This window comes from Sardina pilchardus, chromosome 18 (assembly GCF_963854185.1).
Source record: "Sardina pilchardus chromosome 18, fSarPil1.1, whole genome shotgun sequence".
NCBI classification, from domain to species: Eukaryota; Metazoa; Chordata; class Actinopteri; order Clupeiformes; family Clupeidae; genus Sardina; species Sardina pilchardus.
Genome location: NC_085011.1, coordinates 16,248,872 through 16,272,547, shown reverse-complemented (window position 1 = coordinate 16,272,547; position 23,676 = coordinate 16,248,872). Strand labels below are relative to the sequence as shown.

General features: G+C 42.5%; 1 protein-coding gene across 1 annotated transcript in view; it reads right to left on the bottom strand.

Annotated features, from left to right (window-relative positions):
• prim2 (DNA primase subunit 2) overlaps positions 1-23,676 on the bottom strand; it is a 74,009-nt gene that overhangs the window by 36,578 nt on the left and 13,755 nt on the right. The window contains exons 8-10 of the mRNA XM_062518941.1: positions 7,258-7,325; positions 3,523-3,595; positions 2,179-2,364 (exon numbers count right to left, since the gene is read on the bottom strand). Of these exons, the coding sequence (XP_062374925.1) occupies positions 2,179-2,364; positions 3,523-3,595; positions 7,258-7,325 (327 nt within the window). The remainder of the gene's footprint in view (positions 1-2,178; positions 2,365-3,522; positions 3,596-7,257; positions 7,326-23,676) is intronic.

The following is a 23,676-nucleotide window of genomic DNA, read 5'->3' as shown; positions in this document are numbered from 1 at the left end:
ACACTCATCTAATCCCATGAGAGGGTGGTAGTTAATTCAACTGCAAAGCCTAATAAAGCTTGCAATAATTGGACATAATTTAAGGCACGCTTCATTTAAAATAAAAAAAAGTAATAAAACTAAAAAACAAATCATAGACTGAGCATTTAGAGGGAGCAGTAACAGAGGACATGTCACAGTCAATCACAACAAAATAATCTAGAGAAAAAAACAAAAAACTTACACCTCAATCCATGACATTTGTTATGGTCTGACAATGGTGGGCATTTTTCTCCTGAACAGATCGTGATGATCATGTTTTTGCTATCCAACATTGCATGTCTTCTCAAATGTGTGCACAGAAGGCAGAACAACTCAATGTTTTGCCTTCTCTGATCAAATGGGGCTTGAAAAAAAAAAAAAAAGCAAACCAACACAACAGACTGACGGCAGAAAGCTTTTCAACTGACACACTCCCCACTGTCAAAACACAGTCAGAGGAGGACAGTCTAAACATCTAGAGAGAACACTAATTTAAGCATCTCCTCGAAGACTTACACAACATCACCAGATTCCTTGACTGACACACTAAAGTGGCATAAACTTGGCAGAAAATAACACTGTACAGCACTAGTCTCTGATAAAACTACACCATCACACAGGCTCAGCCAACATATAAAAAGAAAAAAAAATGATGATACTTGCATGCTTGTCTGAAATTTGGAGGGCAAAATAATGTGCCATCATTCTAAAACCTCTAGAAAGAATCACTGGAGCTTGAAATGGGAATGTGAGCGACCCAACGGCAAGGGTGATTATACGTATTTGTATGTCTCAGGAAATGGACAACAATCCCATCTAATGTCCCTGACTGCGAATCAGCAGAAAATAATCATTTGTCTGATGAAAAAAATAAATAAATAAATAAATAAATAAAAATAAATATATCAATAAAATAAAAATAAAGCACAAGACAGGGAATCAGAAATCTAAGCCAGGGAGCCTAATTTTCCTGTTAAATGTACCATAGACGTAAAAATAAGATTGCATAAAGCAGTCTTCTGATCGCTCCTCCAGAAATGTGTAATTAAGGGGGAGGAGGAAGGGTGCCCAATTATCTTCAACATCAATACAAATACCAGAGATGAATAGCTAAGGGTTGAGCAAATCAGCCCTGCCTGAAGTCTGTCTCTGCGTTGCCTCTCCTCTAAGCACCTCATATCTATTCATTTTGGAGTTTCACAATACTCAAGAGTTACTGGAGGGTGAAAAGAGAAAATCATATCAGCCAAATTCATAACAATAAACATGCGATGTCTCAGAGGAGAGAAGCAGAGAGAGAGAGAAGCAGAGAGAGAGAGAGAGAGAGAGAGAGAGAGAGAGAGAGAGAGAGAGAGAGAGAGAGAGAGCGAGAGAAAAAGGGGGTGAGAGACGGGAGTGCTGAAAAATGAAAATATTAATAGGGCTGTAGCCCGGGGAGGGGCCCTTAAAACAGAGAGATCTGTGCCAGGAGAACATCATTATCAAACCAGTCAACCTCTAAATGACACTGAGCCGTGATGGCAGACAGTAACCCCAGATGAGATCACAGATATGTATGCTTAAGAAAATGCTAATCAAAGTGGCGACAGCTCGCAGTCCTACAGACTAAGAAGCCTCGCTTCATTTCATATACTGTACTTTACGTCCCGAGGTTTTAATTCTGGGTAAGTTATTCTGTTTCTACATCCAAAGATCGTGATAAACACCAACGGAAAGCACCATTTACAGTAATCAAAGAAACTGCTGCTACAAAGACCATCATCTAAAATATGTCACTAGCGATTCCTTATCGTTGCACTGTCCGTCCAACACATCACAAATCAGCTGCGTCCTGCACCGGCTGCATGTGACCAGAGAGGGCTAAAGCGGAGCGAGACCGGCAAACGCTCGACCATTTCCGCGTTCTGTTTTCGCAGAGGGGAGGGGGGGGCGAAATCCCCCTTTAAGCAGACCTAGTAAGTGACGTTACATTTGAACTGAACTGCTTGTCAATCTGACAGAGATCGATATCCCACTATGACGTCTTTGCGACACGCCTCTATAAGCAGACAGGAACTGTTTGAATTTTGCTTCCATAGAGCGTTGGGCATTGGTTCCATAGAGATGCATTATGTTGCTCTTTCTTGTCAGTAACGAAGGATCTTTGATATAACTTACCTTGTCGGCGTCGACTTTGCCTTTGACAAATTCGGACCTCCAGAACTGCAGGGCCTGGTCCAGCGTGAGGCCGATGCCCTTCAGGAAGAGGCCGTACTGCATGCGGCCGCCGTGGCGCAAGTGGTGGCTGTCCCTCAGCGACTTGTGGAGCTGTCTCATGCACAGGGGGAAGGACTTGCCGGACAGCTGGGGGGGTGGAAATGAGAATGAGCCAGCAGGTCAAAGGGATGCATCATGGGAGATTCAGCCATGGTGGCCAGTAATGTGACATTGGAACAAAAACAAACAAACAAAAACAGAGAAAAACTAGAAAAGCATTCAGTGAGCGCAGACCTCCGCCAAGCGAAAACATAACCGCCTCCTGGATTCAGACGCTGATACGGAACACTCCCAAATCGTTTCTCCCTTAGGTCATTTCAGACCTTCCCTGACAATTTCATCGAAATCCATCCATAACTTTTTGAGTTATCTTGTGAACAGACCAACAAGCAAACAGACAGAAAGACAAACAAACCCCGATGAACACATAACCTTCTTGGCGGAGGTAATAAAAACTATTTGTAGGCGGTAATATTTGAAAGGACAGATGTGTCCTTATTTGGCCTTTGGTTAAGGTGAGGAGTCATGGCTTGACTTTTTAGCTGTCGCACAACTCTCTCAAATAAAAAAAGCTCTACAACAGTTATTAAGCCTGTGCTGCATGACTCTAAACAAGGGGACAGAGACAAAGTGAGACAGAAAAGTTTCTAATGAAGACCTGAAGATGAAGATTCACTTCACAGAAAATCAATCACTGCTTTAGCAGTCGAGCCCCTTGTTCTAAATCTTGAAAATAAAACAAGGTATTGTGATGATCTAAGACTTTCTCCATACTGTATGTGTCCATTTGTCCATGTTGTGTTGATGTGTCTCAGTGTCTTTAGTCTCTATATTCAAAATAGTCTATGCTATATGATGCGTGAGCTAATTCTACTGTTGTGTGTTGATGTGTAAAGTGTGGGTGATGGGATGGGGGGGCAAAAACCAGGCTGATTTCTACACGCATTTCTACAGTGTCAATAGTGATACAGTCAGAGGATTTCACATGGCCTACTCTAAATGACGTAACTAGACCACATATTTCCTCTGACACCCAATTCAACTACGACATCCATGAGCATTTTGGAAGGCAAAAGGAAATAGGAATGCATGTTAATGTGAGTGTCAGAAGTCTTCAGGCATTTTAACCTGACCTACGCAAACCAGGCTTCTCACTGTGCATACTTATCAAGCTTACGCTCTACAACTGAATATTTCATAGCAGTAGTTGTGTGTGTGTGTGTGTGTGTGTGCGTGTTTGCTTACCGGATCAATCTGTTCCAAAGAAATCTTCCCAATGTTCTTCTGAATGCTGTAATCCTGACCCACGTAAGCATGACTACAAAATCAAGAGCAAACACAAAGATGGAATGATCAAAGAACATTTTTTGTCAAGGAAAAAGAAAATGAGGGAGAGAGAGAAAGAGAGAGAGAAAGAGAGAAAGAGAGAAAGAGAGAAAGAGAGAAAGAAAGAAAGAAAGAAAGAAAGAAAATAAACATGTGCCATCTTTTGATGAGAAGCTCCAAAAGGCTTTTTGAGGGGGGGGCTGGTGGGGGGGTTCAGCTGAGGAGCACTCGGGCTGCATTTAGTGAAGACCTCAAGGCCACGGCTCCCCACGCATCATTATGCAAACGTCCTAAGCCGCCACACATAGATAAATAAATAAAACGGAAAAAAGAAAGAAAAATGTGACAAACAGAATCTGGGCTTTCAGGCTGATGGGGTCACAAGAAGTGTCACTCCCGAGAAGATATTTTTTTTTTGCTCTGAAGCGCCGCACACAGAGGCAATTTTCCACGTTATAAGGGTGCTCTGACTGGCACTTGGACAAGTGGGATAGGGTGAAATAACCAGCGCCTAAAACCACATGCAGTGTTCAGGGCTACCCATATGTCCATCACCGACTAAAAAACGCTGGTTTTCTCTCGCAAGAAATGGTCAACAGCTTCATGGTGAAAGGTTTCACTTCAAAACGGACAACATCTGCTGATGACATACTGTAGTTCCCACCATGCATCTTGTCAGTTGCAGAACAGATTGTCACGTTGTTCAGCACGCCATAGACACCCTGGCCTTGCCTGCAATTGGTTTAGATTGGGAACATTGTTTCTGTATCATGACAATGACTTGGTTATCTACTGTAGGGCCACCTAACCAAACACATAGGTACATAGATAACGTATGCCATGTCTGTATATTTTCATTTCTTGCCAGTATTCATTTGACTAACCCTGCCATCACCCTACCGTTTCGAAATGATTAATTTCAGTACTTAAAATTCTATCCCATTTTACATAAACTGCTAAGCGCAAAACATTTGGTCTAAAATGCCAAGGGGGAAAAAAGTTGCTCCTCAGATTTAATCAATATTAGCATTGCAGACATATGTTTTTCCAAACCATTTCCCAGCTCTGAACATTTCAGTGATATTTAACAACGGTCTTGGGGGGAAAAACAGCAGATCAATAAAAAAGCTGATCTGGGTTTCCACTGTGCTTTATATGAAAGTCTGGCTGGATTTTTACCCCGGCCCCTGGCAATAATACAAGGTCCACAAATGCAGCCGCACAGCTGAAGAGGCTAAAGAGAGATCTGCTGATATCAAACTTCAATATCTATTATCCTCAGTCAGAATGTGGGTCCTGAATTGAGGACAAAAGAGCGGGTGTTACGGTGGTGTAGTGATGATTTTTCTCTCCCTTTCCCATCCATTAGTTTAGCATCTAAAGTAGAGATGCACCGATCGCTCGGCCGCCGATCAGAATCGGCCGATTTTCACGTGATCGGCCACGACCGGCGACCGGCCGGTCAGTCTGAGACATGCCGATTTTATGCCGGTCAAATGCACTCGCACCTACTTGTAACAACATCACACAGCTGAGTTAGCAAAGTTTGATGAAGCTAGCAAAGGCTAACACTCAGGGCTGGATAAAGCGCTAATGCTGAGTTTTTCTATGCAGCGAACGCTGTGCTTTGCCATATTGCGTGGAATTTACTAAGCTGTCACTAGGTTACGTAAACAGCGCACATCACCGCCCGTCTTTGCCGCTAACTGCGTGCTCACAGCTGAACCACAAGCGCTGTCAACGAGCAGCAACATAGCCACGGCAGGAATAAACATCGTTTTGCTTCAGTTTGCCACCTTAGCATGTATTCTTTCACACTAACACAACAACAAAGTCCGATTTACACATTTAGAGGTTTATTTCATTACCTTTTGTCTACTCACGCCTGTATGTTTCTTCTAAATTCGCCAAAAGTAAGCATTCTAACATGTCATACACTACCGCGACCGTGATACAAAACATATCATGTGTGGTGTCGTTGGAAAGCTGTGTTTATCCTGCATGACGTTATGCCATCCAAATATGGACACTTCCTTTGTATCCGCAAGCAATCGCGAAAGTTCAAAGAAGAGTGTAGTAGACTGAGTATGCATGCCATTGGCTGTGTTTCAAGGCTGTTATCTCAAAATCAGTTTTTTGTAATTTTCCAACATCTCAGCCTATGTAGCACCTATACACCAAACTTTCCAGTTATACACTTATCAGTAGTCTGAAGATATTTACAGTTGGATATTGTATGTGAGAAGAAAAAAATAGTAGTCCTACAGTGCATTTCTATTAGTAGTGTGTGAAATGAATGTCCCACACTGGGAATACTGCAGCTGAAGAAGACTTGAAGAAGAATCTGTCTATTCACATTTTTTTTACCAGCCATTGATAAGTTGATTACATTTCTATATTAACATGTTGTATTAAAGAAAGGATAGAAAATAACTCTAAATAATTTTGTGTGCTGTAAAGTGGTTAGAAGATGCAAATCGGAATCGGCTAAAATCGGTATCGGCAGGTCAAATTCTATGAAAAATCGGAAATCGGAATCGGCCAAAAAATTGCAATCGGTGCATCTCTAATCTAAAGATCTGTCTGATCCTTTTAACTCCCAAAATCATCCCATCCATTCATCGGAGTCTCAGAAACAGAGGTGAGAGAGAGAAAGAAAGAAGGAAAGAAAAGACAGGGAGAGAGAGAGATAGAGAGAGAGAGAGAGAGAAAGAGAAAGAGAAAAAGAGAGATAGAGAGAGAGAAAGAGAGAGAGAAAGAAAGAGAAAGAAAGAGAGGGAAAGAGAGAGTGAGCGTCAGTGTCTAGCTGAGAATGTGTGTGGGCTGTTTTAATCTCAGCTGAGGCTCCCAAATGTGCGGTTCCTGAAAAGCCAGGCTGTGCTTACACCTGTAGGGCCTGGAGTGGATCACTGCAGCAGGAGACGCCCCAGAGGACACCCGGAGAGTGACACGGAGACGGAGTGTGGGAACAAGAGATAATGACGGAGAGAGAGAGAGAGAAAAGGAGGGCAGGACAGACCAGGAGAAGGGTTGGGTAATGAGTGGGTGAATGAGTAAGAAAGAGAGAGAGAAAGAAAAACAAAGCAAAGGAGAGCAAGAGAGAGAGGAAGAGTGAGAGGAAGAGTGAGAGAGTGAGACAGAGAGAGAGACAGAGTGAGAGACAGAGTGAGAGACAGAGAGAGAGACAGAGAGTGAGACAGAGAGAGAGACAGAGTGAGAGACAGAGTGAGAGACAGAGTGAGAGACAGAGAGAGAGACAGAGAGAGAGACAGAGTGAGAGACAGAGAGGGAGAGAGTGAGGGAGAGAGAGAGAGAGAGCTAGAGAGATGAAAGCTATAACTCCATTATCAAAGGAAAGTGGGCGTTCAGTCATCTCCAGGAGGATGAAAGGCCTTTAAAAACAATTGTTTGTCGAGTGCAACGGCTTTGTTTGGAAGACTGTGCTCTAATAAAGGCAACCCGTCTCCTGAAACTCACCAGGCACTCTTTTTAAGGCAATCACCTTCTCTGTTTTCCCATATTCATTTCACACTATCAGCTTTTAAAAGTGCCGTCAGAATGCCACAGCTATAATGACTCACGGACTGGAGTGAAGTAACACGGCGGTAATACGGCGGTAATGCAGCGGCGGCGTCCGTCTCCGAGATGGCTTACCTGAGGTGGTTCAGGAGAGGCTGCAGTCGCTCATCAGACTGGACCGCCGGCAGGGATCTCGCCGTCAGCTGTTAGACGACAACCAATCAAAAGAGAGACCAGAGAGAATTGTTATGAGACGCAAGGATATCGTTCGTGTGAGACTACTTGAAAATGACACTGTTCTTTATGTTTTAATATCAGGATGCTACAGTGTTGTGGAGAGTGTGTGCGTTTGAGCATGCCGTTGAGGAGCTTTGTGAAGGGTAATCAAGTGATGACTGCCGTTGTTGTTGTTGTTGTTGTTGTTGTTGTTGTTGTGGTGAGAGTCAAATTGTATCAATTAGGCATTTTAAATCAGCAAAATTAAAGTGGTATAATAGAGGAAGTAGGTACACTGGCACTGCTTACTAATTCACCAGAGTTCGAGACCTTTGCATTTGTGAGTGACACAGCCTTAAAAGACAGTCGAAAATCGTTCACCGAAAATGCCTACTGAGCAGGTTTTCACTATTGAGCCGCCACAGCCAAAGATCAATCCAGCGAGTCATAATTCATGCTTTGTTGCGTCTCCACAAAGATATCTCCATCTCATTATGTTTTTCTTATACAAGAGGCTCCCACATCAGGAAGCTCTCCATCACCTCACTCATTTGACTTCTTTGTCGTTAAAAATCCGCTCGAAATGCACAAACTCAACAACAGGATCGGACGCAAGAGCGGAAGAGAGGGGAGGAGAGAGGATGGGGAAATCATTAAAAACCTTAAAGGGATATTCCGCCATTTTGGGAAATACGCTCATTTTCCACCTCCCCTCGAGCAAAACAATCGATATTTACCTTGTTCCCGTTCATCCAGCCATTCTGTGAGTCTGGCGATACAACTTTTAGCTTCAGCCTAGCATAGATCATTGAATCGGATTAGACCATTAGCTTCTCGCCTGCTAGCTTCATGTTTAAAAGTGACTAAGATTTCTGGTAATTTTCCCATTTAAAACGTGTCTCCTCTCAAGTTAGAAAGTGCAATAAGACCAACTGAAAATGAAACCTGGCGTTTTTCTAGGCTGATTTGACATGGAACTACACTCTCATCTGGCGTAATAATCAAGGCAACTTGCAGCTACTGGCACTACTACTGCTTGTTGTCTATGGGGACTATTTTCAGATGCTGCGTAAGATATCACTGCGCCTATGGTACGTTTGCAAGTTGCCTTGATTATTACGCCAGATGAGAGTGTAGTTCCATGTCAAATCAGCCTAGAAAAACGGCAGGTTTCATTTTCAGTTGGTCTTATTGCACTTTCTAACTTGAGAGGAGACACGTTTTAAATGGGAAAATTACCAGAAATCTTAGTCACTTTTAAACATGAAGCTAGCAGGCGAGAAGCTAATGGTCTAATCCGATTCAATGATCTATGCTAGGCTGAAGCTAAAAGTTGTATCGCCAGACTCACAGAATGGCTGGATGAACGGGAACAAGGTAAATATCGATTGTTTTGCTCGAGGGGAGGTGGAAAATGAGCGTATTTCCAAAAATGGCGGAATATCCCTTTAAAAGTGCAAATGAAGACGAACAGGCCATTCCAACATCTATGTCTCATCATTTATTCAGCAGTGATGACCATCGAGGAAAACTAAAGCGTGCTCAAGTCTTTCTGAAGACGGCAGGGAAAAATTAAGTCGATGCGCGTTTTCACCTAAAAGCCATCCATCAGTTTCGGAGGCCTGAACTCTGGGATATCTGTTAAGCGAGGCAAAACGCAGACAGTGATGAAGGGATGTGGCGTGCGGGTGGCCAAACTATTGCAGCTGTGACACATTGGATACTTTCTGCAGTTGGCAGCAGCCCGTCTGGTCGAACGGTCTCGCTTGAGTAAGGCCGTGAGAAGAGGACGGCCACATTTTTTCAGCTAACGTAACGCACAAAGTTTGCTAACCAAATCCTGATCAAGCTGGTGTGGCACGGCTGGCTATCTGCAATAACTGCCAGAGGTATTAGCTAAAACCAATAAAAAATGACAATAGAAGATGGCATTATGAAGAAATCCTTTACTAATCAATTAGTAAGTATAAGTAACTTAGCAATTAAGTCTTTATTAATATAACTGTACTGGGACCAAGAACCATTTCAGGTGAGTGATTTATGGCTTTTTACAGATCGTTTTAAAATGTGCTGCTAATGTCTAACACTCTCAAGAGAGGACAAACATGTAGGTATTGTAAAGGTCATGCGAAACGAACAAATAATAATTGCACTCTTCAAAGCCTGGTCAAAGTCTTTGGAAGCCTTACAAACACTAATGCACACAGGCACAAACACTTACACACAAATGCATAGACACACAGACACACAGACACACAGACACACAACAGGCAAACGTCATCGTGCAAAAGAAATGCAGTCAGATGGCTAGCAGCCTTCAATTTCACGCTCATTTAATGAAACACCCCCAGTGATGTCCTCTCCGTCCTCTGGCGAGTATAATGGCGCGCGGTGCGGCGCGGGGCGGTGCGGTACGGTGCGGTGCGGAGGCTCTGGCACGACGGGCCGCTAACGGAGCCCACCGGAGGAGCCACTCCACTCCACGCCTCACTTCAGCCCACGTCTGTGATCCGGATAATTGCCAGGAAATGGGAGTCAGACATGTGCACAGCCGTCATAGTCCACCACCTCACTCGAAGGGTGGAGGTGGAAGTGTGTGCGTGTGTGTGTGTGTGTGTGTGTGCTGTGGTGGGGGTGTACGTGTGTGTGTGTGTGTGTGTGTGTGTGGGGGGGGGGGGGGTGTATGTGTGTGTGTGTGTGTGGGGGGGGGGGGGGTTCATACCACTGTACCGAATACAGAGCCAACACAGCCACCAGGGAGCGGAGCGAATCTCACCTGCTGACCTGAACCAGGTGTGTGCTCTCTGTATTACTCTGCAGCTGACACGGCTTCCGTTTTTCCCCCCCCATTTTTTTTTTTTTTTTTTGCCTGCCCATCCTTAGAATGTGTAACAAAGCTCTGCTTTGTAAAAGAGCTAATCTTATTCTAAGCAGAAAAGGCCTACACGATGAGAATTTTGCAGTATAGTAACATCATGTGAGGCTTTGGCAGCCACTCCTGGCATTAACACATTTTAGTAGAAGTCTTCAAAAAAAAAAATAGTAGGTCACCTAGCTACTACATCTAGTGGGGACTTGCCACCAAGCTCCCAGTGCCTGTGGCTCAAGTTTGTACAAAGGAAACCGCACTAGAAGAGAGTGATCAATGTAGAGACCAAGACCACCTTAGAAAATCTGATGCCTTTAGGGCCAGTCTTCTGTACATGGGGATTATGCCTAGAACTCCAGTGAAAATCTCCACGGAAAACAGGTCCGACTTTAGGCATTTAGTCTACTATGAGGCATAATCCACGTATAGGGCAACAAATTCCTACGAATATGGCCAAAAAGTCCCATAATATGGGTTAGGTTTGGTTCTAGACTAAAAGCAAACCTCAACTAGAAAAGCACTCAGAGAGCGCAGAGTGACCTCCGCCTGTATTGTTCTTCCTAGGTTGTCATACATTTGAACCTAAACTATTCAGATCGCCACCATGTGGCCATACCGTGCCATTACACCGCTAAGTGAAAAACATAAACAGCTCCGGAATCCCGACGGTGATACGTATCCCTCCCAAAATGTAATCGTTTCTTCCTTGGGTCATTTTTGACCTTGACTGAAGAAAGGTAATCATCTAACATTAGGATTAATCCATGTTTGGGAGACTGTCCCTAGTAAGAGTTTCAAATGGTCCATTCTAAAGATACAGAGAGCAAGTGAGGACTAGCCTCAGGGTTACTACAGTATGTGTCAAGTCAATGATGTTCACCATTATCCCAATCCATATTATGAGAGGATTTCAACATGCTTGTTTAGCATGTAGGAAATCCTTACTGACAGGTTGATATTAGCTACTTTGCAGGGCTCACTTTATTTTTTTGTTCTACGGCCTGTTTGCAGTTGTGTAAACAAGACACACCCCCCCCCCCCCCCCCAACACACACACACACACACACACACCGCAAAAAAAGGACATTCCAAGAGAAAAGCCCAGTCGATTGAAGTCATTGGAACACAGCACTAAAAAATCCCCGTCTGGACAATTCATCATCAACTGAACCATTCTGAAATATGCATGGTCTAATTAGGGAGACAGAACCTGCAAATTGGTAGTGGGGATTGCCAGGACATTACACAGACATGGCTAACATCACTTCTGTGGGTTTCACTAGTATTTAGATGTGCCAGAAAATGCATGAAATGAAAACATTCACAAAACAACTGGAGATAATTCAAGGGTATGCATCATCATTCTTAATATTGTTATTCAAATGCCTGCTACAAGGCTACACTGCTACACAGACTATAACGGGGTCTTTTATCATGCAAATAGAAAACACACACACACACACACACTAAAACACATATTTGCTTGGCTACTTACTTTTCAACTGCATCCCAATTAAATTCCTCTGTCTGTGAAATGCTAATGGATATATCACTTAACAGGGCTAGTGTATAGCAGCTATGCTACAGCCACATTCGGGCACAATTAGCTATCGTTCTGACTAGTTTGACAGACAGGGTCGGTGTTATAGTGAGCATCTGTTAATTTACTGAGAAATGATTCACAACCTCATTACATCAAGTTCACGCGAGACAGAATAAAAGCCGGTAAGAATATTCTAGAGGCCAAACAAACGTGACAGACCTCTGTTGGTAGTTTGGAGGAAGCCAAGCAAACCATTAATGTGTCGAGAGTTCCCGCAGATGTGGCAATTTGTAGAAAACAAAAGAGGAAATGTAAATAATTAATGCAAATAAACAAACAAAACAGAACCTCTCATTGTCAGACTTCAGCTGTGAGTCAGCTATGCCTTACACACACACACAGAAATAATAAAACCACCAAGCTTGTCCCTCTTGTTCTCAAGGGAATAGAATTCCCCTCTGTCGTGGAAGTCAATCATCCCCAGGTTCCGAAGGGTACTGCACAAAGGCATGACTTCCAGGTTCTGAACTACACGCGGAGTCAGAAACAGAGGCAAAGCGAGCACAGAGAGAGAGAGAGAGAGAGAAGAGAGAGAGAGAGAGAGAGAGAGAGAGAGAGAGAAAGAGAAAGAGAGAGAGAGAGAGAGAGAGCGAGAGAGAGCAAGAGAGAAAGAGAGAGAGAGAAAGAGAGAGAGAGAGAGAGGGAGAGAGAGAGAGGGAAAGAGAGAGAGAGAGAGAGACCTGTGCTTAACAGAAACACCGTCCCTTTCTCAGGTCTATTGACTAACAGATTGCCATCAGTCTGGCGCTGGTGCAGCCTCTGGCCCTGGCTGTGGGCTTGGGATCCATTTGTGTGATAGCGCTGTACAAGGCCAAAGAGGAAACACAAAAGCTCCCATTTACAAGAGGAGAAACTGATCAATACTTACTCGGGCGCTTTTCACACCGCTGTTAATTAGACCGTTTTCATCATCGTGCATTTGCCAGGATGAGTGAAAACCCAGGCTATAGTGGAGAACCCTCTCTTTGTGCAAGCACAATGTTTTCTTCAACTCTAGGAAAGACTATTGCTGGCATTTTTTTTTAAAAACGAATATTCCAATAATAACAGCACATAGTCAATATCTGACCCTAAACCATACATCAATCAAAATGCCGCCATTTAAAGTGTTAAGTGTGTACTCTTGTACTTGTTCTCTTATAGGAGCTTAAATAACTCAAAGAAGCTGGCGTTTGACAAGATATGCTCATTCAAGCACAGGGCACTGATACAGCACTTAGTGACAGGACAGCTCCACCATCTGGTTAAAATGAGTCAAATGAATAAGCTGGCAGGCTGGCAGCCGCATACACACACACACTCTCTCTCTCTCTCTCTCTCTCTCTCTCTCTCTCACACACACACACACAAATACACACATGTACACACACACACACACACACACACACACACACACACACACACACACACACACACACACACACACACACACACACACACACACACACACACACACACACACACACACACACACACACACACACACACACACACACACACACACACACACACACACACACACACACACACACACACACACACACACACACACACACACACACACACACACAATACCCATACCATCAAAGGGAATATCTGCTGCATCACATATTAAAGCAATGATTGTTGAGGGGCAGAAAAAGCAAAAGGAAAATCTACTACTTGAGAGTAGCAAGTTGTGCCTTGAGGGCTACACTTATGCTAATTAATTGTCTCCCTGATGGTGTCTGGTGAACGTGAAAACTTGAATGTGATTTTTTTTTTTTCATATCACTACTTAAGGAAATACCTTTAGGCTAGAGTTCCCAAAACATGTGTACTTACAGAGGCCAGGCTTTAATACTGTGGGTCTTTTTGCAGAGTGGAGGATCGCTCGCGTGTCTCACAGTCAGAAAAAAAAGACAACTAAGAGGCTAAGAGTGGAGTTGAGTACCCATTTTGTGAAAGCAAGAAAAAAACGATGATGGATTGATGTCTCAATAAACGATGATGGATTGACGTCTCAATCAAAGCCTAAAAGGAACCGCAAATGAAACCTTCAAAATCAAAATGCACAAAAAATGACACCCTTATGTAATTCCACTTGTGTCATGAAAGTTGATATACAGCCTTTAAGAGACAGCAGATCATTGAAGCGTTCTGATTAACCATCTTCTCAGATAGCCTCATCAGGTGCATGTCTACAGGCCCTCTTCACCACACGACTAGGATTCTGACAGCAGTGCGAAGCAGGTGAATTAATTAAACCGGAATAGACTGCACAGTAACTACAACGTGGCATTAAGATTCTTGTCAGCTTCAGAGACAATCACTTCCCTTCCAGAAGAGAGCTAATTCAGAGCATTCTTACCAATGAAAGAAGTACAGTCTCAACCACTTTTGTAAAAGTTTTTGAGCACTCAGAAATTCTGCCACGAGAAAAACGAACTTCAAAAGAGCAAATGAGACATTCAATCCCTGAGTCGGAAAAAAGTAACCAAGCTAAAAGTAAATAAACTGGCTCCTCATCATTTTGCTGAAGTCAAAAAAACAGGGAAAAAACCTTCTAAACGCAAACAAATAGTCCAAAGGCCTTTCAAGGACAGAGGATCATACTTCCACAGACTGTACAGTAATTGCTGGGCACCTGACAGACACAGAGGACGAGGAGTGCTGCTCAGGGGAGCTTGCCAGTACACATGTTCCTCTGGAGTTTCAAAGCAGTCCAAGTGGAAGGAAAAGGCCAAGGCCACATGACATCCACCAGCCCTGTGACTTCAACCAGACATTCATTAGGGTTTAAAGCCACTGAAAGATGGAACTGGTGGTTTCAGACATATAATGAACACCAGATAATGCTTGGCATACACAAATACACACACACACACGTGCACACACACACAGGCACAGGCACAGGCACACACATACACACGCACGTAAGATGAATCTTGACACTCACAGAGGGAGGAATATTTACGTGCAGCTGCCGGAAGCCCTGAGCAAACATCAATACACAACATGCAAAACAGAAAGCCAAAGCATATAGAGGCACAGCTGTCTATATAATCAATGTACACAAACAGCAAACTGCCTCAAAGGGACAAGAGCAGGGGTATGTAAGCACAGGCATTGGGATTCTGTGTGGGTAGACTGCTTAGAAAATGCAGGTTCACACACACCATGAGGGTATACACCATGAGGGTACACAACATAATAGCAGAGCATGCAGAAGCAACAACATCCACAAACATATTTCCAAACAGCCAAACAGAGGACACAAGTATACGACCGGAGATGCAACTGCTTCACAGAGACAAGGGCAAGTATACGTAAGGTTTTAAATCTTCAGGTTTCATCAAGGATAGAACACTCACTTTGTATAAAAGCGTCTGCTAAATATCAGCCAACTTTAACTTTAAAACAACAAAACAAAACAGATGTTTATAGTTTTACAGAAGATATCTTTTGGCCACTTTATTTTCACTTCAAGCAGAACTTCTTTACTGTAATGACTAATGAACAATGATTTGGTCCTGTAAGCTTCATGCCCATTCACTAATACAACTTATTCCTGACCTGAAGTGAGAGTCTGAATGGACACTTGCAGGGAGACTCAAGATTCTATTCTGTGGACACGAGACCTACAGTAAGTATGAAAGGATTTCCTAACACCACCGTAAGGTGAAAGGTAAAAAAGTCGCACAACCATGTTTATTTATTTATTTATCTAGTTTTAAAACTCCACCACTCAAAACAGCAGCAGTAGTAGTAGTTTTCGTTTGACGAATACCAGCATTTATGGCTGTCACATCAAAGGCTGGATCATATCATGGCTACTGTATATTAGCAATATGATAAAACAATACCTGTATAACTCAGATAATAGAGCAAACAAACAGAAAGATACAGACAATTTAAATACAATTCTTCAAATCTACATTTGAAGAACTACGAATCTATATATTCTTCCAAAAGCAGTGCACAGGATGAGCATGGGTCTTCCTAAACACCCACAGCTACAGAGAGCAGGAAGTTGACTTCTCAACTTCACTGAGCACAGCCTGATACACTCGGCCGAGATATTTCAGTGAAAAGTTGCAAACCAAGCCAGCTGCTTTAAACCCAGCGGACAGGCTAGGCATTGACCAGTCACTTAAGCATGATCTCTGAGTAAGCTGAAAAGTCATCTTCGCCCTGTTGACAGACGTTGGCGTCGACGATAAGCAATCGGGAATTTCCAAAATTGACTTGACAAGATTAACTATCTGGAACCACTGAGGGGTATCTGGCCTGCGCAGATATGAGAACGAGGCCAAGACAAGGTGAGATGCATTGGCTCCTCCAGCAGATTAGTGGCAAGCACATTCATTCTGTTTGTGTGTGCCGATTAAAAACATGGGGGGGAAGCAAACCTCTTAGTGTAGCTCCGCCAAATTGCCTGTTTGCTTTGCAAGCACATTTCAAATATTACTTTGACTATCAGAAGCCGAAATCAAATGACATTACACCTTTGATATTCATGACTTCACAGTTCCATTATTTCAGGAGATTAATTCCATCTTTGGCGGGGATGGGGGTGAGGGTGGGGGGTGGGGGGTGGGATGGGTTAAATTCACCTCACAGGAAATGTTTCAAAAGTCTGCTGAAGACACCATATACGTTAGACTAGAGTAGCAGTCTACATGTACAAATGACTGTCAAAAAGTCCAAAAGGAATCATTAAAACATTAATGGCAATGTTAGGACTCCAAGTGATGTTTGTTTCTCATACATATTCGTCAGCATCCTTACATAAGAGTTTGAAGGAGAAGTGATGAAAGCCGCTGGTAAAAGGCTCAGCTCTGGGCCTACCCTACCTGCTTCAACTGTCAGAATAAAGAACCTTAGAGGCAAGAGTGACAGGTACACTAGACACTGGTTGCTAAGAGACACTCCATCCTGTCCCGCGCATCTCAACGCCGGCAAATTAATGAGTTGCAGTGTTTCGCCAAGACTCCGTGAGCACTAAAACGGGTGTGACTGAATGAGAGGTAAAGTGGTCTCGCGCTTCTGATCTCCGACAAAGAACTGTGATTGATCATTTAAAAACCCGAGTGTAATACGCCATCAGCTAGACGCAGTCAATTGCGCCACAGTCAAGCAAACAGCTGTCTAATAATGAAGATCTGAGCTCAAATCGTTCAAAACTCTGGGATTACAAATATCCTATTATATCCAGAGGTAATTGCTGTAATATAAATCAATGATGGCATAAAGTGCAGAAGTTTATGGACATTTAGGAACTAAAACTGTTCATTTATATCACAGCTTAGATACAAAATGTTGCACAAAACATTGAATAGGAGGATTCCTGCAGCGATGGGGTGGGTGGTGGTGACCCAGTGCATGTTTGCAGCATAAGCACAATAATGTCTTTTTAGGTCTGCAACGAAAACCTCTTTGTTGACATCCAAGGGGAGAAGCTTTCAAGAGCTGATTGATTGAATACACTGGCTGTCGGGTTAGCGCTGCTGCAGAATGTCATTTGATGCAAATTCACAGGTGCTCAGGGACTGGGTCAAAAGTGCAGAGTTGGCATTAATACTTGGCAGAGCGAGTAGGTGGATGACTGTGCTCAATTTATGCAAGACGATGGACCCAGGAGAAAGTGTTTTGTAATCAAAATGGCGAGTCAAGTAGCAACAATGTTTTTTTTTTTTTTTTCTTGTCTTTTTACCAAACATCTTCCCCTGCTGTTCTGCAATGCAACGCCCACTCTTAATATTTTTCAGGGACAAAAAAAACCAAACAACAAAAAAAAAAAGTTCAAGGAAAAGTTCAACTAATATGAGGGATGTAAAGAGCACTAGTGTGGATAAAAGCAGGTGGGGGAATTCAATCAGTGCTCTGAAACCTTGTGGCCTTTTCCGAGGCAGCCCTGAACTAATAAACCTGATGTCTCCGGCGCCGAAAGCTTATGAAAACGGACAGAGGTCAAAACCAGCAATGGCCCCCTGAGTTCACAGGCATATCACTCAATTTCATCCTCAACTTAAGAAACGAAGCCTTGGCGGGTTTGGTAGCTGAACAGTCAGGCCGCCTCCACACGAAAAGATCACAGGGGATCACAGAGGCAATCTCTTCCCTTGATTAGTAGAATTCCAACAGTCTCTGGTGAGGAGGACACCACAGCCCTCAGACAACATACTAGCGCAAATACATGGACATACTGTATCTTTGTGCTGAACACTTTGTGCCGTCAAATCAATGAGAAAAGTCGTTGAGGGCAAGACATTTGCAGAACACATAGATCTGCAACATGGTACAAACAACATCCCACACATTCATATACAAAGGTGTGTCCTGTAGAGATGTGGTCCACTGAATGAATCAATCATTGCAATGCTCATACATTTTACAGATGCCTTACTTTTTGTGATCCCCAAAGAGAACTTCGCAACACCTTCGGATACATTTTTTTTTTGGCTTTCACACCCACAGCATTTTTAAAATAGATGATAACTCTGCACTATCTCTCCGCAATAGAAAGGGTGCTCTAAAATGGCCGATAAAGTATGCTTCAAAGCATCACCCTTTTTAAAGATACTAATTAACTCCACAGGTTTCATATGGCTGTGGTCTAACCAAAGTTTAATTTAAGAAAACCGATGAAGCTCTGATACAATATGTGTCTAGTGAGTGAAAACTCTGTACTGATTGGCACTGATAAAAAATAAATAAAAAAGTGAGAGGAAAGCGCTCTCCCACTCTCTCATAACGGCCTCTGAAATACTGTTCCACATCACAAATCCGCTAAGGTTTTGACTGACAATCCACAAGGCTCAAATCACACTCCTGCTCTGACTGCCAACAGAAAACGGTTGGCTTTCTAGCATCCCAGAAAAAAACCTGTCACATACAATGGCTTTTGTCTGATCTGGAAAACACTCGTATTTACACAAAAGACAGACAATGCATTTAAAAAAAAAAAAAAAAAGAAAGAAAAGAAAAATGGACTAAAACATAACAAATAGTATTCTTCGCTTCATATTCTTTCTATCATAATGAGAAAAATGTTATAAAAAGTTACCAAGTGGGCAGGATGATTTAAAAAGAAAAAAAATTGAATACCCAGTCATACTAAATACTTTTTATTCAAGGGAGCCTTCCATGGGATATACAAGAAATTTGGGTGAACTGTGGTCATCAAGCCCTCAAGAATATTAGAATATAGATAGCTGTGAAACCAATTTAAACTAAACAAGCAGGCAGAGTTGAAGAATGTGCCCTGGAAAACAAATTTGGAAACAATGGAATGGAAGCATGGCATTTTTTTTTTAATATGTTTTTGTTAGTTGAACGCATTCAGCTACTCTCTCACACTGACCCATCACTCCATCCTCAAGACAAGAGTTATCTCGCTGCAGACTACGAGGTGATGGGGCCATCTACCTCGCTACAGTAATGTCCTGACTCCTGCATATAAGTCGCATTGTGTATAAGTCACAAGACAGTGTTTTACACAAAAAGCAAAAAGCAAAAAGCAACAAAACCATATCAACACCATGTTAACTGTCCCCCTGTATTAACCTCATAGCTGAGGAAATTTTTGCAAAATCAATGTATAAGCCGCGGCTAATGATCGGGAAATTACGGTAGTCTTCGCGCTGGGTCACACAAAGCGCGAGTTTGTATTCAAGTTGAACATTTTCTTCCTCGAGATGAAGGTGTGAAGTCATTACAATTATGAAACGTTAATTTGAGACTAGTGAAGTCAGGGAGATGAGGGGGAGGACTGATAGTTTACAGATCATGAGTAGTAGGATTTGAGGGATGCTCTTCAACTCGCTCAATGAGAGGAGGAAGAACAAGAGCCTGTAAGCCACCGTTTCTCAAACGTCAACAGTAAATGTACCTTTTCAAACAAGCTCAGGCCGACCTCTATACAGAGGACAATCTCCTCTCTGAAAACATTAATAGTGAGGTACATTTATCTGAACCACTTCAGTATAAAACAGTTGTGAAATTAAATTGATAACACTGATTAAAACATCATTATGTGGCTTGTACTCGAGACTAAACCGGAAATATCCACGCCAACTTAACTTTCATGGCCCTGTTCTACCTCCTTGAGAAGCAGTTTTGAAAGCAACAAGCACCAAAGTCTAACAGACAGGTAGATTATGGCAGGCCTTCCGCTCATGGAGCATAAAAATAGGTTTAAATATCATTTTTTAATGTTTTCTCAAATATACGCACCACTATCACGTCTGGTGTAGTCAGTTCCCTTGATTATAGTGGAACCTTATTGTTGCAGCATATGCTCTGTAAATGCAATGCTTCAATTGTGTGCCTAATGTAGCCTGCCTGTAAGCTAGGGAGTGCTACTTCACTAAGTCTAGAGATGCATTAGACCCACCACCTATTTTTCTGCTTAAGTTATATATATATGCACAACTTTCTTATCATTTCATAATAATGATCACAATCTACAATTTCAAAATAAACAAGCCTAATATAACAAACAAATACAACCTAAATGATGAGAAGCAGAAAGGTGCCCCCAATATTCTTCGAGTCACACACTTTCTGCCAATCAATATTGTTCACCTCCACAAACAAACAGCAGAAACTTCCATTAAAAAGCAAACACCACTGCATATACACAATGTCCAACACCTTTCTCAGGGAAGAAAAACAAAGTCCCTGCCATGGTCGTTAGCCTCATCATACCTTCTGGGCCACACGGCAAAAACTGATGACTCCGCAGCCAGTGAAAAGCAATCGTGGGACCTATTTGAAAGGCCATTTTCCCCCTGCCATATCCCCAAGGCCCTTTCTCTCCTTTCAACAGAAGCAAATTATTCCAAACAAACTGCTTGTTGTTGTGCATTTCAATGAGTAAGGAGAGACAGTAATGGACGCAGCAGGAGAGGGTTTGATAAATGTTTGGACATGTCCTACTGTTACATCCCTGGCGAGACTTGGTTGACTGGAGCACCAGATAAATCATCTTCTGTTAGCTTTGGAAGGCATAGAGGTCATTTAGCTCAATAACTCAACGTACAACTGGTGCGAGCACATCTTTTAAATGATTGCTTGGTTCTACACAGAACATTATGTCTACGTAATTTGGAGTCATTTGCTATAAACAAAGTTTATGAGATAGACTTTTGTTATTAGTTGCACAATTTATGCTTGATACTGACAGCTATTAATATATGCTGGTAGATGGCGTTTGGGAGCAAACACTATTGATCACAGGAAATACGTATGAAATCACTGAACAAAAAATTATTAGCTATTTAACGTCACACACTGAGTTTTACAGGGGAGATTCACAACGCTAGCTGGAAAATACAGTACTGGCAGTGGCGGCAACAACTAAATTGCTTTTTTTGATGAGCAGGTTATATTTCTCACTTTAACATCTCGCACAGCTGCACAGACACAAACAAACACACACACACACCGTGTATGTATTTCAGTTTCACTTTTAATATTACTATTCATTCCAATCTGCCGAATTTCTATCTACATTCTAGACATTAATAAAACAGATCCCTGACAAAGTGACAAGTGACAAATGGTCTGACCATCATCTTTGTACAGGTAACCTCGCGGTCTTCCAGTCCAATCTCCTATTTGTCACAATCCGCAGACTTGACTGAAATAGAAGTGGTATATTTATTTCATGCTTGCCATTCATCAGCTCTCCAGCAGACAATCATCCTGGAGCACAAGTCAAGACACTTCTCCCAGCAACTAATTCTGTTGACCTTCGCTCTTATAGCAAATAATTGTGTTGACCTTCGGTTTCCCAGCAACTAATTGTGCTGACCTTCGGTCACCCAGCAAATAATTCTGTTAATATCCTCACCTGGCAACCTTGCTACCAATACTCCACCTTATACCTCCCTTACAAAAAAACACAGTTGATACATTTCGTCCAGCCAAGCACTGGTGTCAATCTGATAAAAAAAATCCTCCAACAGGTAAATTACACACACACACAGACACACACAACCCCCAATCCACCATGGTGTGGTGCCTGCCTGGGCCTAGGTTGGTGTTTCTTTGCATTGCGTCACGGATGCTCATTAATCAAACCGCCAGACAGGGTGCAAAATAAACCTTCAACTTTTCAAGATGGCCTTTCAGTTAAGGGGCGAACCAACAGTGATGGAGTACCCGCCTCTGCCATCCTCTTCAACAGGCAGCCATCCATCCAGACAGCCAGCCAGTCGCTGTGGCCACAGCCAGAGACATCAACGTATCCCTCTGAGCACCTTGCGCTTGGAAAACACCAAAGACTGACAGCTTCAATTGGATTGCTGTCAGTTTAAAACTAAAGTGCTTGTGTCTATATGTGTGTGTGTGTGTGTGTGTGTGTGTGTGTGTGTGTGTGTGTGTGTGTGTGTGTGTGTGTGTGTGTGTGTGTGTGTGTGTGTGTGTGTGTGTGTGTGTGTGTGTTTCCCCCTTTCTTGCTTTGTGTTCCATTGCTTTGTGACATTCTATGAAGCCCTGTTAACATCTCAGGAGACACAACACTATGTTTTTAAACAACCACTAAACAAAGAACGGAGCCAAATGCACAATTCCTTATCCAGGTCTAAATTCAAGACCTGAAACATATTTGCCTGTTGCCCATTTGTCTAATGTGCTATGTGGGGCTTTCATTAGGTATCAACACAATCAGATTGGTTTTCAAATGGTTGTCAAATGTACTTCTGATTGAACAATTCAGCAAAGAAATGGGCCATATAGTCCCTGCATACTTGGCAAAGACAGTATTTACAAAAATCTGACAGCTGCTTATTTACAGTATTACAAGGCTTCATGGGATCTTAATCATAGGTGTTTTCAAACAACACAAGAAACCAATCACCACAGTATATATTTGGTGACATATCGGAGTTGCTAGAGAAAAAAAACAAAAAAAAACCCAAAGAAACAACACAAAACCTATAATGCGGATGTTGTAAATGGTTCCACTTGTACAAGCCATGGTCATACCATTATGCTAAATAATATACACAGAGGACAGGAGAATAATGCACACTTCTGAGCTTGGTCGAAACAGGGCATTAAGTGGACTGCAAGGCCGAGAGCTGATTTGGGGGTGTGTGGGATGTGGGCAAGCTACGCTCAGCATAAATGGAACATAGAAGCACCCCGAAATTACACAGAGAATGAAATGAGACTTTCAGTTGGATGTTAGGCTAATCCTTCCCCCGCCCCAAAAAAGTCACGCTCTTTCCCCAGTCAAGCCAAGTCATAAATGGAGACATTTACGGAATTCATTATAAAAACGTCACACTGGTAGATTAATTACTAGCCACATTAATCAGTTCTGGGGTTTCAGAATTGCTTCATGGCATCAAGCCAATGACTTAAATGACCCCGAATTTTTAAAAGTATCTCTAAAGCCAAGATAGGAATGATATGGGGAGCTGACTTCAAATGTTATCAACAAATCTGACAGAAATATTATCAGTTCACAGGGAGGGGGGAAAAAAGCTAAAACCTACTTCCTTATTCTGAAAATTACTTTTTAAACAAACTCACAGAAACTTCAAATGAAAAAAACATAGGGAAAGTAAAGCAAACACAGCCTTTACTAAAGACTTACTTAAAATGCATGGAAGTTCCCTCCAGTTTCAATGGCAGGAATACGGCTAGACAGCATATTGGCACAGACAACACGCCTGAATAAATTTGAACCTAAAAAAAAAATAGCCTCCATGCTCCATCCAGTGCTGTCTGCACACTAGGGTAGTCTCAGCCTGGCTGTGCAGAGGGTGTTCTATTTTACTCGACAAGGACCCGCTTGTGGCCTGTGGACGCGTACTTCACAACCCTTAAGTGGGGGAGCATCAAATGAACCGTGAATGATTTGTCTGGGCCC